At 38.5% G+C, this 16,943-nt stretch overlaps 2 protein-coding genes across 5 annotated transcripts in view; one reads left to right on the top strand and one right to left on the bottom strand.

Moving 5' to 3' along the window:
* Nucleotides 1-12,501, top strand: part of MCMBP (minichromosome maintenance complex binding protein) — a 35,111-nt gene extending 22,610 nt beyond the window's left edge. The window contains exons 8-16 of one of the 2 annotated variants that reach the window (XM_065923443.1): nt 340-440; nt 1,505-1,677; nt 2,034-2,157; nt 3,347-3,464; nt 4,933-5,098; nt 5,951-6,084; nt 6,977-7,141; nt 9,895-9,983; nt 10,625-12,501. In XM_065923443.1, the coding sequence (XP_065779515.1) occupies nt 340-440; nt 1,505-1,677; nt 2,034-2,157; nt 3,347-3,464; nt 4,933-5,098; nt 5,951-6,084; nt 6,977-7,141; nt 9,895-9,983; nt 10,625-10,751 (1,197 nt within the window). In that variant the 3' untranslated portion in view covers nt 10,752-12,501. Of the gene's footprint in view, nt 1-339; nt 441-1,504; nt 1,684-2,033; nt 2,158-3,346; nt 3,465-4,932; nt 5,099-5,950; nt 6,085-6,976; nt 7,142-9,894; nt 9,984-10,624 lie in introns of both variants that reach the window. The other variant, XM_065923442.1, reaches the window with a different exon arrangement.
* A 1,422-nt stretch (nt 12,502-13,923) lies between these two features.
* The window catches only part of INPP5F (inositol polyphosphate-5-phosphatase F), a 91,028-nt gene continuing 88,008 nt past the window's right edge, over nt 13,924-16,943 (bottom strand). For all 3 annotated transcript variants that reach the window (XM_065923439.1, XM_065923440.1, XM_065923441.1), the window contains one exon: nt 13,924-15,344. In XM_065923439.1, coding sequence (XP_065779511.1) covers nt 14,189-15,344 — 1,156 coding nt within the window. In that variant the 3' untranslated portion in view covers nt 13,924-14,188. The remainder of the gene's footprint in view (nt 15,345-16,943) is intronic.

Below are 16,943 nucleotides of genomic sequence, written 5' to 3'. Positions count from 1 at the left end.
GTTTGAGGTTAATACTCAGTTTTCCCCTTCTCTCTATGTAGTTAATATATTTTGAGATAATTCATGTTTCTAGTTTTAGTTCATCGCTTGGGAAAAGCTTTTCTCTGAAGTAGTGGGAAAACAGACATTGGTCAGGAGTCCCGTGTTTTAGTTGTTAAACTTACTTGCTAACTAGCAAAATGGCTTCAAGTAAGAGCCTTACCTCCCTTGGCCTCCATTTATCAAATAAAGGAGATGCTGTAAGGTTCATTTTCTGATTATTATTACTTCAAGGCTAATATCTTATGCTTTTTTGATGTCATTGAGTCCTAACTGTGATTTTGTGTGGCCTCTTGTTAGGTCTATGAAGACTGGGATTGTTTTAAAGTAAACGATGTTCTTGAGTTATATGGCATACTCTCTGTGGATCCTGTGCTAAGTATACTGAATAATGATGAAAGGTGAGTCTATTTTGTAATAATTTCAACTTTGAGAAAAGTTGGAGGATGATTATATAAAGAACTCCCTTTTCCCTTCATTCAGATTTACAGGTTGTTAACACTTACACTCCATTTGTTTTGTCATTCATTTGTGCTTTTTTTTATATACATACATTTTTATACATGTGTAGTTTTTGGAAACACTTGAGTAAGTTGCGTATGTCATATCCTAAATACTTGCTGTGTCCGTATTTTCTGAGAATAAAGACCCTCATATATAATCAGAGTATAGCTACAAAGTTTGGAAATTTGCCGTGAATACATAGTACGCTAAGCACAGTCCACGCTAAATTTCGCTAGGTGTCTCAGTGCTGTTCTTTCTGACAGTCTTTTTCTTGGTCCAGGACATAGGATCACTCGTTGCATTAACCTGGAGTGGTCTCCAGCTCTGAGTTGTCCTTCAGGGCCTTGATACTTTTCTTTTCTTTTTTTTTCCTGTCCTTCAACACATTGACACTTTTCTTGACACTATGAGGAAATTCATTTCTCATAGTAAGGAAGGCACCAAGGTTGACACCAGCATTTAGTAAGGGCCTGTTTCCTGGCTTGTAGATGGCTGTCTTCCTGCTGTGTCCTCACATGGCAGAGCAGACTCGCGAAACTTTTGAAGGGTACAGACAGTTACTTTGTAGGACGTCTGTCCCTTTGGGTTTATCTGATGTTTCCTTGTGATTAGTTTCCAGCTGTGCATTTTGGGCAGAAAACTACAAAGTGATATATTCTTCTCAGTGCATCATGTCTGGAGGTACAGTGTCCTCTTACTGGTGAAGTGCTTTTTGATCACTTTGTTACATTTGGTACACACATGTACTTGCATATACCTTTATCATAATATGACATAGGTAGGTAGCCTGAAATCTGTCGTGTAACAGTTTATGACGAGGAGGAGCATTTTCTGTTCTCTCAGAAGTACAGGTGGAACTTTCCTCGGCTTGAGTTCTCATTTCATTTTCAGAGACGGATGCTATTTTTACGTGTGTACAGCTGCTGCCTCTGGGAACTGAAGCTCTGTCATCTCTCGGCAGGGACGCCTCTTCGCTGCTGGACCCGATGGAATGCACGGACATGGCTGAGGAACAGAGGGTGCACAGTCCTCCTGCCTCCTTAGTGCCAAGAATCCATGTGGTCTTAGCCCAGAAGCTGCAGCACATCAACCCCTTACTGCCTGCTTGCCTTAACAAGGAGGAGAGCAAGACCTGTAAGTGTAAGTGCTGACGCCTCGTGACCCAGACACTCACCCGGCATGCGGGAGCTGCATTTTGTGAAGCTGTCGGTCAGATGCTCAGTCATCAGCCAGCAGTCACCATCGCTTTGCCCATTTTCCTTTGTGTTAATTCTCTTCATTAAAATGAGTCCACCCCACCCCCCCCACCCCCCGCAAAAGATACACCCCTTTGTCTTGTCTTGGCAGTCGGCATCACTCACGGGCCAGTATTTGAAGCCCCTGCTAGTTGTCTGCTGACGTGCAGTGCTTCGTCCATAGTTACTTTTTAGCCAGAGAGACTCGAGAGGACCTGGTGTGTGGGCTGAATCTGGTCACCCTTCTCTCTCCAGTTGTTTCCGGTTTCATGTCCGAATTGTCTCCAGTCAGAGCAGAACTGCTTGGGTTCCTCACTCATGCCCTTCTGGGAGACAGCTTGGCCGCTGAGTACCTTATATTACATCTCATCTCTACAGTGTAAGTGCTGTGTTCCTGGGAGTTTGGTGTTTTGTTGAGAGGGACAAGAGGAAGGTTTCTGAGATAATTTGTTTTGTTTATTAGGCTTCATCACCAGATGGTTTTTATTTGTTCAGTGCAACAGCTGTTACACCTAATCACAGATATTCCTTTTTTCAGCTTTTCTCAGGGTCATGTGTACATTTTGATTGTATCTCCTTAAATTTAAGAGCTAAAGCTAGGTATAGAACCTAGCTGATGAGTAAGATAAGCTGTCTTGTCACCTTTGCAGTCTGTAAGTCCTCTGTTTATACATCCTGAGGCTCTGTCTGCAAGGCCCACTGGCTGCACGTCTCACTTGTTACTGACGTGAGCCCCTCTTCCTCTCACCTCACTATAGCTCTTTGTTTTCCAATTTCAAAGTAACATTCGTTGGTACCTTCAGTAAGTTCCAAGAGCATAAAGAAGAAAGCAGAAATTGTCTGTAATCTCACCACTTAGAGATGGTATCAGTTAACAGACCTTGGTAGCTGATGATATCATCTTTTTTTGTTTGCATATGTATACCTCCCTACTTGGGTCTCAGTTATATTCTGAATAGGTCATTAGCTTGCTTTTATCATTAATAAATACTAAACATTCTCCCATCATAATTCTCCTTGAGCCTTTTAATGGCTGTACAGTATATTTCATTATAGACAGTTGTACTTTCCCCCTAAATGTTAGGCTTTTCTAGTTTTTCTCTGTTTAAATAACTCTGTAGTAAAAATGTTTGTCCTAATAAATTTTTCCTCAGGTAGGATTTGAGACAGTGGTACATAATGGTTGAATGCATAGATACTGGAACCAAATTGGCTGTGTTCAAGTCCAGCTCTACCACTTCATGGCTGTATGAACGTGGGCATATTATATAAAATGCCTCACATTTCTCATCTGTAAAATGAAAATAATATTACCTACCTCAGAGTGTTTGGGAATTAAATGATAAAGTACTTAGAACAGTACCTGGCACATGGTAGAAGAACAATACCAGCACTTAAGTATTGGCTATTATTTTTATTATTGTTTCTGTTTTTTAAAAAAAGCTGATCAGAGTAATCTGCTTTATTTTTAATGACAGTATTAAGCTAATTTTTCTTTGTTTGCTTTTGATGGGGATCAGGAAATCACCTGAGTGTCTTATTGGTTGATACCTTTTATTTTTTTCTAGATATACAAGAAGAGATGTTCTTCCACTAGGAAAATTTACGGTTAACTTGAGTGGTTGTCCACGGAATAGTACCTTCACGGAACACTTATATCGAATTATTCAACATCTGGTTCCAGCAGTAAGATCAATATAAACACGTGTTAGAAACCTAAGTATACTTTAAAAGTCCATCTAATGGTCTTTCATTCAACCCAAATATTTAGCTTTTAGATTTTAATAGATCTCATTAAGGGGAAACAAAGCCTGCCCAGTTTCATAATTTAAAATGTACTTACTGCTAAACATTTCACTTTTCCTTTGTTGCCTTAGCATGAATTTCTTTGAATAACAGTTAGTACAACTGTAGTAATTCCTTTAACATTGTACTCTCTTTTGATGCCAGTTTGTTTGTACAATTTGGTATCCTTTGTATGCTTTAAAATTTTAGATGTCAATTAACTGTAAATTGTAGGAGTATAATTCTTTTTAGTTGAGGAAATAACTTTATCTCTGCTGCCCAAGTTTAATTCCTGTTTGAAAGTCAAGCTAAACTTTATTTGCCAGGGCATCTGGAATGAAGTGTTTGTGTGGTGGTATGATCTTAGGGGAATAGCTTCTGATTAGTTGTGTGCCTGGCAATGCTGATCACACCTTACTTTGGAGATTTAAGAGATTGAAGTAGATCATTCATTTAACCAGTGTTTATTCAGTGTCTTCTGGGCCCTTAAGAAACACAGCAATAGACCAAATAGACCAGCATTCCTCACTCTCCTTGACTTACTTTACACTCTTAAAAAATCATTGAGGACTCAAAAAGATATTGTTTGTGTGGATTGTTTGTATCCTCAGTTTACCATGTTAGAAATTAAAAACATACTAAGATAGTCATTGAAAACAAATCAATTATATATGAACATAAGTAAAATGTTTTTGTGAAAATAGCTGTTTTTCCCAAACAAAAAAAAGTATCAGGGATAAAAGTGACATTGTTTTAAATTTCTGCCAGTCTCTGTAGTATCTGGGTTAATGGACAGCTGCATTGGCGTATCTGTTTCTGCATTCAGTCTATTGTAACATGATGTTTTGACTGAAGTATACGAAGGAAAGCTGGCCTCACACAGATGAAAAAGTAGTTGGCGAAGGAAGGACTGTTTTAACAGCCTTTTCAGATAACTGTAGATGTTCTTTTTGGATATTCTGATACTGAATGAAAACTGTCCATGTGGTATTTTCTTCAAAAAGAGTTGGAAGTGTGAAATCTGAGATCTGATCAGTGAGCTTTTTATAAGCCCTGCTGTCGTAAATTCGTTGGTCTCTCTTGCACACTGAATGGATCTTTTATCTGGGATTTTGACCTCATGAGACCCCGTAAACGGGTCTTAGCAAGCTTCTGGCGATATCTTTTTTTTTTAAACCTCTAGGTATTTGAGATACATATACCAATATATATCTCAGTTGTCTATGATTTGTTTCTGGTTCACTAGTAAAATAAAAATTATTCTCCAGGAATACTGAACAGGACATTTGAGAATAAAGCAGCTCATAGAATCAGAGAAATTCTTCCTTAAGAGAGGGAAACTCGCTAATTAGAAAACTTCTCTTTGCAGTCTTTTCGTCTGCAGATGACTATCGAGAACATGAACCACTTGAAGTTCATCCCCCACAAAGACTATGCGGCCAACCGCTTGGTCAGCGGGCTCCTGCAGCTGCCCAGCCACACTTCGCTTGTAATTGACGAGACGCTCCTGGAGCAGGGGCAGCTGGACACAGCAGGTGTGTGCGCGGACGTCCCCACCATGTCTGCGTCCCAGCGAGGCCAGGCTGGGTAATGGTTTTCTAAAAATACAACTGTGAACAAGGGCAGATTCACACTTCACAGATACTTAAGATAAAGGCTTGCTCTGTGAATTTAGTTAAAGCTTATATGGTAAACAAAGAAGTCGTGTACATCAGCTATGTTTTATGATGGTATGAACATTGTACCATGATACAAGGAACTAACATAGCTTTTTAAAGGCTGCAAGGGAGGAGGCTTTGCCTTTAGTCCTATATTATCTCAAAAGAAAAGTTGTAGAACAGACCTAATAAAACATTTTTCCACCAACCAATGTGATTAAACTTTTTTCCCAAATAGTCAAAATATTTAGTAGATCAAATGACTTGAACTAAGTGTTATGCTAGTCATCAGTTCAAGAGGTAAACATAGAAAAAGCAGTGTTAGACTGGTAGAATTAAGGCAAAAATGAGTATAAATTCATTAAAATTCAATAACCTCATCTCTGTATAAAAATTGTTTTGGTCCTGCCAGATTATTTTAGCCCTGTGAACACATCACATACAAAGTAATCTTTTATTGGGAATTATTTTATGTCTCAATGCACACCAGATGCTTGATGATAAATTTGGGTGGGGGGGTGGGGAATCTTGGCTCCAAAAATATGTTTTATCTGTCTTGACAAATATTGTCTGTGAACCCTCTTAGTTAATGGTCATTTAGAAAATTGGACAGTGCCTCTCATACTTTTTTAAAGCAGTAGAAATCTCCTGTCTTATTATCAATGTCAGCAAAACTAATTTAAGTAATTAAAATCAAGCGACTGAAAAATTATTTTCTTGCTTTTGTAGGTGTTCATAATGTGACTGCCCTGAGCAACCTAATAACTTGGCAGAAGGTGGATTATGACTTCAGCTACCACCAGATGGAATTTCCCTGCAACATTAATGTTTTTATTACTTCAGAGGGGAGATCGCTCCTGCCGGTACGAAGGGTCACTTTGAAATGGAGGGCAGTTACTGGACTTTTGCTTTGTTTCTTAGCACTGCTTATTATTAATAAGCTAAACTTGTTTCAAAATTGTGGCTGATTATTAATGAGGAAATTGAATATTTTGGTTCTCTGGGATGAACACCTCATATCTAGAAAGAAAATCACAAGGCAAGGAGAGAAAGCTGTTGGCAGCAGAAACCCCCACATGTGGGGAGAGAAAGCAGAAGCTGTCTGTAAATGGCCTGATTAACATCCAGACCTTGGTTCTTGTTGCCTTTGTTCCACTGTTTTCTGCCAATCTTTCGTGAGAAATATTTGAGAGTTCCATTTAGAATGTTGCTAATCAGCCTAGTAGTTACTTCAGCGCTTCATGGAAAAGCACTTTTACTTTTGAGTCTTTTTATGATGAGAAATTATGCCCAGTTGCTTGAAAGACATCTAGCAGCTCTATATAATGTGCTCACCCGTGATGTATGAGGAACTGCCTGTGAATGAGAACAAGGTGGCCCAGTGGTGAGTTCCTGTGGTGAAAGTGTGATTTGCTTTATGTGGTGTCTAGAAATACAGTTCAGTAAGATACAGAGAACATAGTCCATGACGAAGGAAACATCTAAAACATTTTAATTAGCCACTTTGTACAGATGCACTCTCTATATGCTTACTGATACCACTGAGGAAACAAAAGTAACCAAGAAAAGGCTTAGCTTTGGTAATTATTGCTGGGTAGTTACAGTGCACATAAATTAATATTAAAAAGTGACATCCCCCTAATAATAAATCATATTTCCTATTTCCCTCAGGGATCTGATAGAGCTGAAGCATCCCCTGAAATTTTAGATTAATTTAGGAACTTGGAAAATACTGTGTGCTGTTTCTCTTTTTAGGCAGACTGCCAGATCCACTTACAGCCACAGCTAATGCCACCAAACATGGAGGAGTACATGAACAGCCTTCTCTCAGCGGTGCTGCCCTCTGTCCTGAATAAATTCCGCATCTACCTGACCCTTCTGAGGTTCCTGGATTATAGCATCTCTGATGAAATAACCAAGGTGTGTTTGGGTTAAAATAAAGGACTTCTCTGTCTTAATTGGAATAATCGATTTACATTTACTGTAATTACTGATAAGGTAATTTTGCTATTTGTTTTCTGTGTCATAATGTCTTTTGTTCCTCTACTGTCTTTTGTTTGAAGTAGATATTACTAGTGTACAACTTAATTTTGTCTTCTATGATACAAATTTTTTTTTGTTAGTAGTTGCCTTGGGAGCTATTAACATCTTAATTATGATAATCTGGGATTAATTTAGGATTAATGCCAGTTTACTTATAATAGTATGCAAAAGCTTTAATCCTTCATAATTGCATTCCTTCCTTTGTGCTTTATTATCATTCAGATTACCTCTTTATATTGTATGTCTGTCAACACATTTATAATTATTGCTTTATGCAGTTGTCTTTAAAGATATTTATACTACCTTTTGTATTTACCTGTGTGGATACCCTTACCAGTGATCTTCACATGGATTCGAGTTACTTTCACTTCAGCCTGGAGAATTTGGATATTTCTCAGGGTTTTTCTGTAAGGGAGATATGCTTGTGCCAAATTCTGAGTTTTTGCTTATCTGGGAATGTCTTAATTTCTCCTTAATTTTTGAAAGTCAACTTAAATATGCTGGGTGTGGAATTCTTAAGTTCATAGGCTTGTTCTTTCAGCACTCTGAGTAACTCCTCCAGCTGCCTTTTGGACTTTGTGATAAGAAGTCAGTTTCCAGTGAGAGGATTCTTTGTACATTACTGAGTCATTTTTCTCTTGTCATTTGAAGATTCTCTCTGGCTTTTGACCATTGAGCTGTGATGTGTCTAGATGTGGATCTCTGAGTTTATCTTACTTGCAGTTTATTGAGTTTTTTTGGATATGCAGATTAATGCACATTTTGGGAAAGTTTTCAAGACATTTGGTAAAAATTTGACCATTATTTAAGTTTCTTCCTTCCCCTTTTTCCCTCCTCCCTGGCATTTCCAGGTATGTATGTGGTACACCCGATGCGTCCCACAGGTCTTTGAGACTCTGTTCAGATAATCTTGGTCATCCTGTCTACAGATACTCTGAATCTTCTGCCAGTTAAATTCTGCTGTTGAGCCTTTCAAGTGAATTTTTAATTTAAGGTGTATTTTTCAACTTCAGAATCGGTTTGCTTTTTAAATAATTTCTCCTTATTGATATTTTGTTTGATATCATTCTCATGCCTTCAGTTCTTTATTCCTGGCTCCCTTTAGTTCTTTGAATATATTTAAAACAGCTGATTTAAGGTCTTCGTGTAGTAACTCCAATGTTTCGGTTTCTTCAAGACTTTCCCACGAAGCGGGCCAGGCATTCTTGTTTCTTTGTGTCTTCCAGTTTTTGTGTTGAAAGCCTGGTGCTTTAAATAATATAATCTGGCACCTCTGCTCTGGCAGATTCTCCCTTGCCTTAGGGTTTGTCATTGCTGTTTGTTGTTTAATGACTTTTCCGAATTGATTTCTAAAAGTCTGTATTCTTAGTTGTATATGGGCACAGAAGTCTCCCTCGGTTAGTTCAGTAGTCAGTGATTGGAGAGAAATTTAATTTACTTAGATGCCTGCAAGCAGTCTCCCAGTATAAGCCAAGGGCCTCTGTGTCCATGGTGGGGCATTTAGATCTTCAGCACTCAGCCATGCAATTCACAGCTCTGCCCTGGCCTTGCTTTCTGCTCGCACAGAACCTCAAGGCTGTTGAGGAAAGAGCTTATGGCCTGCCTGCTCAGGCTCAGATCTCCTGCGCACGTGCACAGCCCTGTCACGTGTATGGCCTTGTAAATTCCTGGTGGTCAGGGGACATACGGACATTTCATGCCTCGATTTTCTTTTTGATGGTTTTGGTTAGCCTGCTGTTTGTCCCATCTACTATCCAGTGTCTGGGGCAGCTGAGGTGGTTGATAACTGCTTCTTATTGTTTCTGCTAAACACTCAGTGGGGGGTGGGGTGGGGTGCAGGGAGACAAGCTGTTCACACTGAACAAGCTCCCAGTCAGGTGAAGTAAAGACAGCAAGACAGTAAGGCAATTATTCTTCAAAAAAAAAAAAAAAAAAGACAGCCTTGCGAATGTGTTCTTCCTTGGAACCACCAGGCAGTCAGGTAATGACAGTTCTCTGGGAATGGTGCTTTGATAGAGCTCCAGCCACACCAGCCTCTCCAGTGGTTGCCAGACTTTTCATGGCTGCTTGGAGATGGGGAAGGGAATAGGGCAAATTTAAATGCCTCAAAGCACAATGTTCTTTGGTCTTTCTCTGAGAACATGCTCCCCAGTTTGTTTCAGGGATCTGGTTAATTTCTAGTATTGAAGGAGCTGATTGTCATCATTTTTGCCAGCTTTCTTGTTCTCTTTAGTGGTGGGGGAGTTTTCAGAGGTTCTGACTTGGCCAGTTTTGCTGACATCTCTCTTCCCTGTATTTAAAGGCATCATGTTTGCTATGCAAATTGCTGGCTTGTATGTGTCTGTCTGACCTTCTCAAATGAGTCTTGAGTTTTGTTATTTTGTTTCCAGTACTCTCCTCAGTGGTATAATTTAGGTGTAAAGTTTGGTTTTTGGTCCTTTTACCCATACTGTCTCATTTGTCCAAGGTGCAGGGCTGACCTTATTTTCACATCGGGCAAGGACAATCTTACTTTAGCTTGGTAAAGAATCCTTTTCCCAAAAAAAAAAAAGAATCCTTTTCCCTACAAAATGCAAATATCATTTCCTCATAAGGAATAACTTCAAAGTTCATTTACTGTTTTGATAAAGGCAGTTGAAGATGACTTTGTGGAGATGCGCAAGAACGATCCTCAGAGCATCACTGCTGACGATCTCCACCAGTTACTCATCGTAGCTCGGTGAGTCAGCCCCTGTCCACTGTTGCCTTTTCAAGGACTTGTGGCCTTTTCAACGACTTGTGGCTAATTCTCCTTATTTAGGATAAACTGAGGCAGACTGACAAAAATGGAAATGAACTGTCCCCTTCTAAAAACCCCCTTTTGAAATGGCTCACGGAGGGGGAATTACATTTGGCCAGAGATTGCTTCAGTGAACAAGGCATGCTCCTTGTTCTCCACTCAAAGGGAAGAAAGTGGAAGTATCAGCCACGCAGTTGTGTCTCTTTGCAACCCCATGGACTGTAGCCTGCCAGGCTGCTCTACCCATGGAATTCTCCAGCCAAGAATACCGGAGTTGGATAGCCATTCTATCCTCCAGAGGATCTTCCCGGCCCAGGGATCGAACCCTAGTCTCCTGCATTGTGGGCAGGTTCTTTACCATCTGAGCCACCAGGGAAGCCCCACTCAAAGAGGGGCTCACCCTCCAAATCTGACTCTAAAAGGATTCCTCTGCAGAAGTCTTAACTTGGCTATTGAGTTGGGTAGCTAACAGATGGTCTTGTCTCCCACAACATTTTTAAAAAAACTTCTAAACCAACAGTTTTTTTTTAAAGGCCTTATTCTAGGTCTAGAGTCTAATTTGTTTCCGTATTTCAAACCAGGTTTCTGTCTCTCAGTGCTGGTCAGACTACGCTGTCAAGAGAACGATGGCTAAGAGCCAAGCAGCTGGAGTCTTTAAGAAGAGCCAGGCTTCAACAGCAGAAATGTGTCAATGGAAATGAACTTTAAAGGTCTGACACCTATTAAAGAGTAATGGGCAAATTGTAGCCACATTATTGTAAAATTCAAATACCATTTATATCACATTGTTTTGTAGATAATTTGTATCAAAGAAACTGATGACTTTTCCTGAAATCACGCCTGGTAACATCTAAAGTTTATATAATATTCAGTAAGGGCTTTTACCTTACTGATTTTATGGAGCTTTTGAATTTTGTTTTATAATTATATAAATTAGTAACAATGTATAAAAATGTATTTGATATTAAAAGTTTAATATTGATGATGTTGCTGATATACATTTCCTTAGTTTCCTTGGCTTCAGCTAAGTCATAGGCCAGACTCTGTTGAAATAAGAAATGTGAACATCACTTGAAGAAAACTGTTGCCAATTCCAAAGTCAAAGGAATTGTTCACTTCAGATTTTTGTCTCTCCAATGAACAGTGGGTCTGAATATGTATAGTGGTCCATGTTTGGGGAATGGAGCATACTTGCCATTAATTCACACATGTAGTATCATTTCCCAGACATTTGACCACACCTTTTTTCCATTTATTTAATAGTTGTTAACAACATGCAAACCAAGTCTTTAAATGGTAGTGGTTCCCGGACTTTTGGGTTTCATGGACCAGCAGTATTTCCAAAAATTGTGGGGGATTGAGAGTTGCCAATTTATTTTGCCAAGTAATCTGAAAGAAGTCACTGTATTATCACTTTTTTTTTCCTATAAAAGAGCAGTCTCAGAACAAGAGAGAGTCCTTTAAATGGAATAAATGTAGCTTTTTTTGAAAGGAAAAAAACCCACTATAATTGTCCTTATTTTTCTCATTTCACTCCAGTGCATTTGGGAACCACTGTTTATGGCACTCACGTAAAGGGAATGCTGCCTGCCCTGTGAAGTTGTTTTGCCCAAAGAGGAAGAGAACAAAATAATTTAACTTTTTAAAGAATGCCTTCTTCAGAAAAAAATGGGTTTTTATTCTTTTCCTAATAAATGTCATTTAGTTGCTTTGATGATTACCTTGCATTTTGAACTTATGTTTATCCATTAGTTCCAGATGTATTAGATCAACTAACATTATCTGCTAGTCCAAGAATGCCCTGATAAAATTATATGTAGGTAGGTTATCACCAAATTACAGTTTTAACAAATTTTTAAAGGAACAAAAATATTATCCATAGCTAAAGCAAATTGATACAGCATAGTAGTTTAATTGTGGCATCCAGAATCTTTGGAAAGGTTAGAACATTACTTTTTTAAGCTACCACTGGTTACATATAAAAATTAGTTTCTTTAGTCAGTAACATAGAAACATTAGAGATCAGTTAAATGATTACTTAAATTTGGCATCCCCCTGGTCCGAGGCCTAAACTAAGAAAACAGGGTCAGCCTTGAAAATGGGGAGCAATCTACTATGCCTCATGAACTGAAGTGGAAATTATTAGTTCTTTAACTTTTCCTAAACTCAAATCTATTTTTATAAACTAATGTAAATAACCTGTTTATACTTAGAATTCTAATTGGTTTTCATTTTTTATAACTGGTAGACTAGACTTTCCTTAAACTTTTAGGAATAAAGGCTCAGCTGGACTTGTGAGAATAAACTTCAACAGAGTAGATTAGTCACCTTGTGTTTACTGCGCCATTGTGGACTGTAATTTACCAAAGAGAAGTGCATCATTTGCCTGGTCTTACAGAAAAGTTCCCCTGAAAGGAAAACCCTCTTTCAAATAAATAAAATTACCAAATTACTAGTACTTTGGGCTGTTTTTCATGAATTATGAGACTTACCCCATGTGATCTTCTGTGTGGAAAATCATTACCAGAGATAAACTTCACTGAGATGATACAGCATGGTGTCCCCCGACCCCGAGGGCCCACTCAGGTAGAGGTTGGTACTCTGGGCTTCAGAAGTCCTTTTCTCCATGGGGACAATTTGTTGATCTAATGAAATATTAACCTGATTTGAAACACATGGAAACTGAATAGGCATCTGTATTACCCTGACTGGATTTAACCATCACCTCCTTAATTTTAGTTTTCAAAAATCTCTGTGGAATTAATTTCCTTAGAGCTTAAAATACATTTTTATCACCTGACCTTGACTTTATTTTCTCTCATGTTGTAGGACACCTTAATAGTTTCAAGAAAAGATGGTAAGAGAGTTCATGTTCAGTTTTGATGTTAGCTTTTAAAATCATAACACTTTAAGAATGAAGTATTTGGAAAGGCTGGGACAAAGAGTTTCAGTTATAGCTAACTTAGTAACCTTTGCTTCTGAATTCTTCAGTCTGACTTATATCAAACCGTTATCTTCAAAATGTTATTCAAGGAATTCTCATACACATTGTCTTAATGATATTTTATTTTAAATAGTCACAACATCTGACACTTCAAAAAAAGATACCACTAATAAATAACAAAAGTGGAATTACTTATCAAAGTTAAAACAGACATAATGTTTAGCTGAGAATCACTTCAACAGAGTAAGGCTGTAAAGATACCAGACAAACCAATACTTGTTTGGAATAAGATGTGCAACTTTCTTACTGCATGGGCTTACAGACAAGGCCCTGGTTCCACATGGTCAACGTTACAGTCGTGCTTCAGGCTAAAATTTTCAGTAGTTTTGAGAGCCTATACAAGATGTTATGGATTACACCTTGCAAAAAGTTACAACTTGAAAACTTCTTTCAAGCTTTACTAGTATCCAATGTGTATATTTTTAGCATTTCTGAAGAGAGAACAAAATTAACAGGTGCTGGTATTCACATCTGATATCTCAGGTTTCATGGCAGACAGGTCTTAATGCTCTTAGACTTTGGGGTGTACAAGGTAGGAATATTTTAAATTTACTTAAGTAGAATGTGGGGGAAATTAGGATCAAACGGGCATACATTCCTTGACTCCAGTGCCATTAGCCCTAACTCTATAGGGAATGGTTAAGTCATCAAAAATTAAACCAATAGTTTTTAACATTAAAATGCTTCTCCATACTAGTAACACTTAAGAGTCACTAAACTAAGAATTTACCTTGTAGCGGTTAACACACAGAAATGAGCTGACAGAACAGTAACAATTATGAACAATGCTACTCATCTAAAAGGATCCACGTCCACCCTTTGAGTCTACTTCATACATTCTACCCACCCACCCCACTCCAAAAGGTTTCATATTATTATGTCCCAAAGTAATCTATTCCTGAATTACTTATGAAGAGACAAACTGCCCTGTAGTGTATAAGCTACTTAGGTCCTATTCTAGGATGATGCGCTTCCACTGTCCTAGCTCTCAAATTTGGAAATCTGTTCAGGTTCAGTCTTGTAAAACCTTTCCAAACTAACAGAATTTGTGATCCCAAGATTCATATATAGTACACGCTCTGTGACACCTCTTTTTTTGAGGGGGTTAAATAAAAGTCACAGGATTATGTGTGACTAAAAACTAAATCTGAATTATTCGTGTCTGGCATTGTGTAAACATATTTTTAAGTTCATTTTGCTGGACTTCATTAACTACTTCAGGATCTGCAGGGCTCTTCTGAACCTTTGCCACTGCAAAGTTTATCCCCTGGGTTAACCCAGCCTGCGTAATGTTAGCAACCTGGACCATAGAACTTCGAATCTTTGCAAAAGGAGAGACTGCTCTGCTGCTACAGCTCTCTGAAGGAGAAGGAGTTACATGAAGCCCTCTCTCAAGTTCAAGCGTGCCAGATTCAGAGCCGGGGGTCTTTTGAGATACAACTGAATGCACTGCTTCAACTGACAAAAACTGTGGGCCTGCTGCAGAAAAAGACACGTCTAATTGAGAAGGTCGAGAAGGTAGCTGTTCCGTCGATTCAAACGGAGTTTCTTCGCTAGAAACTTGATTGGTCATTTGATTTCCTTCCTCACTAGCTTGCTGAGAAACAGAGCTGGTTTCAGATGGCTGGGTCATTTTGTTTTGTGCATCTTGAACGAATCTGTGGCAGTAAATATCCACAGGCTTGGCAAAGCCAGTCAATGTGTGTATGTTGTCAGCAGAAGGACTCTTCTTCAAAGAAGACTCATGGCCTTTTCCAAGCCCATTGTCATGAGCAATAGTAACCTCTGAAGGAACATGAATACTGATATCAGTGCTGCTAATAGACTGGGATCGACTGCCTAATCGAGGTGCTGAAGCAATAATACCACAACTAGGAAGAACATAGTCTACTGGCCCTACATTCTCTAAAGAGTTAGTTAGCTGCCTGTCTTCATCAGACTTGGAATTTGTAAGGAATTCATCAGAGTGATATGAGTCATTATCTGAAGACATTTCCCCTTCTGACTCTGCCTGGGCTTTATTATCCATCACACTTGTGTTTTCCATGGTTTCAAGACTACTATCTGATTTCCAAAGATTTACTTTTAAGTTTGGTTTTAGAAAGTTAACTTTCATTTCAGGTTTTGTGAAGTTTCCTAGCTTTCGTAGACTGCCAATGTTTACATTGGATTTGGTCTGTTTCACTTTTTGATTTAGAGATGAAAATTTGCTCATTAAAAATTTTTTTCCCTGGGCCAAAGAGCCTTGGTTTTGAGATCTGATGCCAATGATGTCTTCATGAGGTTTACTGCTCTTCCTACAGATTAGAAAAGAAAAAAGTTAATTTCCTATGGAATCCAATATGGCAGTTCCAATTATTAATGTAAGTGAAAACTCAAGTTGGTCTCAATTCCTTAAAAGTAGCATACTGCTAAATGATAAACTAGATAACTCCTTGGACTTGATGCTAGAGCATTAATGTCCAATACAAATGTGGGCTATATACAATTTTATTTGTCATTTCAACACATAATTAGTATTAAGAGATGATTAATTAGGTATCTTCATCTTTCTCAAACTGAAGTCTGAAACAGCCAAGGAAGAGCATTTTATAACAGGGCAGCAGAAGCCTTTGTTAAGTGACACTGATGAGCCATCCGCAGGCACTGAGAGGGAACAGGTGACATGCTATGTGACCTTAACCCCAGGTCCAAGCAAGCAGGCCACTGACATCTCCAGCTTGAGCTGTCTTTCTCAAGCAGGCCACGTGGGGTACTGAAGAACCACCCTGGAGGAACACCACCTCCACAGTATCTTCATCCCACCTCTTGAAGCTCTTCACAGTAACTGGATGAGTTATGTTGAGTTCTCTTGGACCAGACATTCTGTCTTTACAACTGATCCTCATTTGTGATGGCATGCTTCCTTCAACTGTTCTCCCTGGCATTCAGAGAGGAGGGGAAGCAGAGGAGGAGGCAGGGAAGCCTAACGGTAGCCTCCACCTGTTTTTGCATTATTCTGAGAATTTGTTTCCCCAAAAACCTCACACCCAAAATTTGAACTAATCACATTTCGAAACAGCCATATGTGGTGACTCAACTACAATTTGGGGGAGCATAGATCCACCACATCCACGATCTAAACCACCAGCAAAGGACTGACTATAAATGGATATTTACAGCATTTTAACTAAAGCCGGTCTACACACATTGCACTTTGCTTGAATTCAGGCAGAGAAGGGAGGGGAAGGAGCTCCATTTCCTTGTTTCCCGTGGGTTATCTGAATTTGAGAAGACTTGGGACATTTAACATAAATAACTTAGTGTTTTCTCCTTAGCCAGCCCTCCTGGCTGCAAAAAATGAGAAAAAAAGGCAGTCCTATTTACCACACATCTCAATACACAGGTCATACAGGATCACTGGTCATGAGAATATTTCATAAAAATCATGTTAAAGAGTTATTGAATACACTACTGCTTTTTTAAAAAGCTACTGAAGAGGGAGGGAGGATCGGGATGGGGAATACATGTAACTCCATGGCTGATTCATGTCAATGTATGACAAAACCCACTTCAATACTGTAAAGTAATTAGCCTCCAACTAATAAAAATAAATGAAATAAATAAAATAAAAAAGCTACTGAAATAATTATTTCTAACAGAAGACTCAACAATTTTTCTTTAGATGACCAGATTGTTCTTTCTAGTGAAATTTGGACCTTAAAACCTCATTAGATGGAAAACCCACAAATTTAAAATGTAAAATAATTTGTTTATATGCTTTCTTTCCCCAAATTAAAAAACCTAGTGTTTAAAACATATTGGCTGGTTATTCTCTCTAAAACGTTATTTAAATTTGAATGCTCAGGAGTTTTAAAACATATATCACTTTTGACCATAATTTAAACAAAATTATT

Source organism: Muntiacus reevesi, chromosome 2, assembly GCF_963930625.1.
Source record: "Muntiacus reevesi chromosome 2, mMunRee1.1, whole genome shotgun sequence".
NCBI classification, from domain to species: domain Eukaryota; kingdom Metazoa; phylum Chordata; class Mammalia; order Artiodactyla; family Cervidae; genus Muntiacus; species Muntiacus reevesi.
This window is presented reverse-complemented; position numbering and strand designations above follow the sequence as displayed.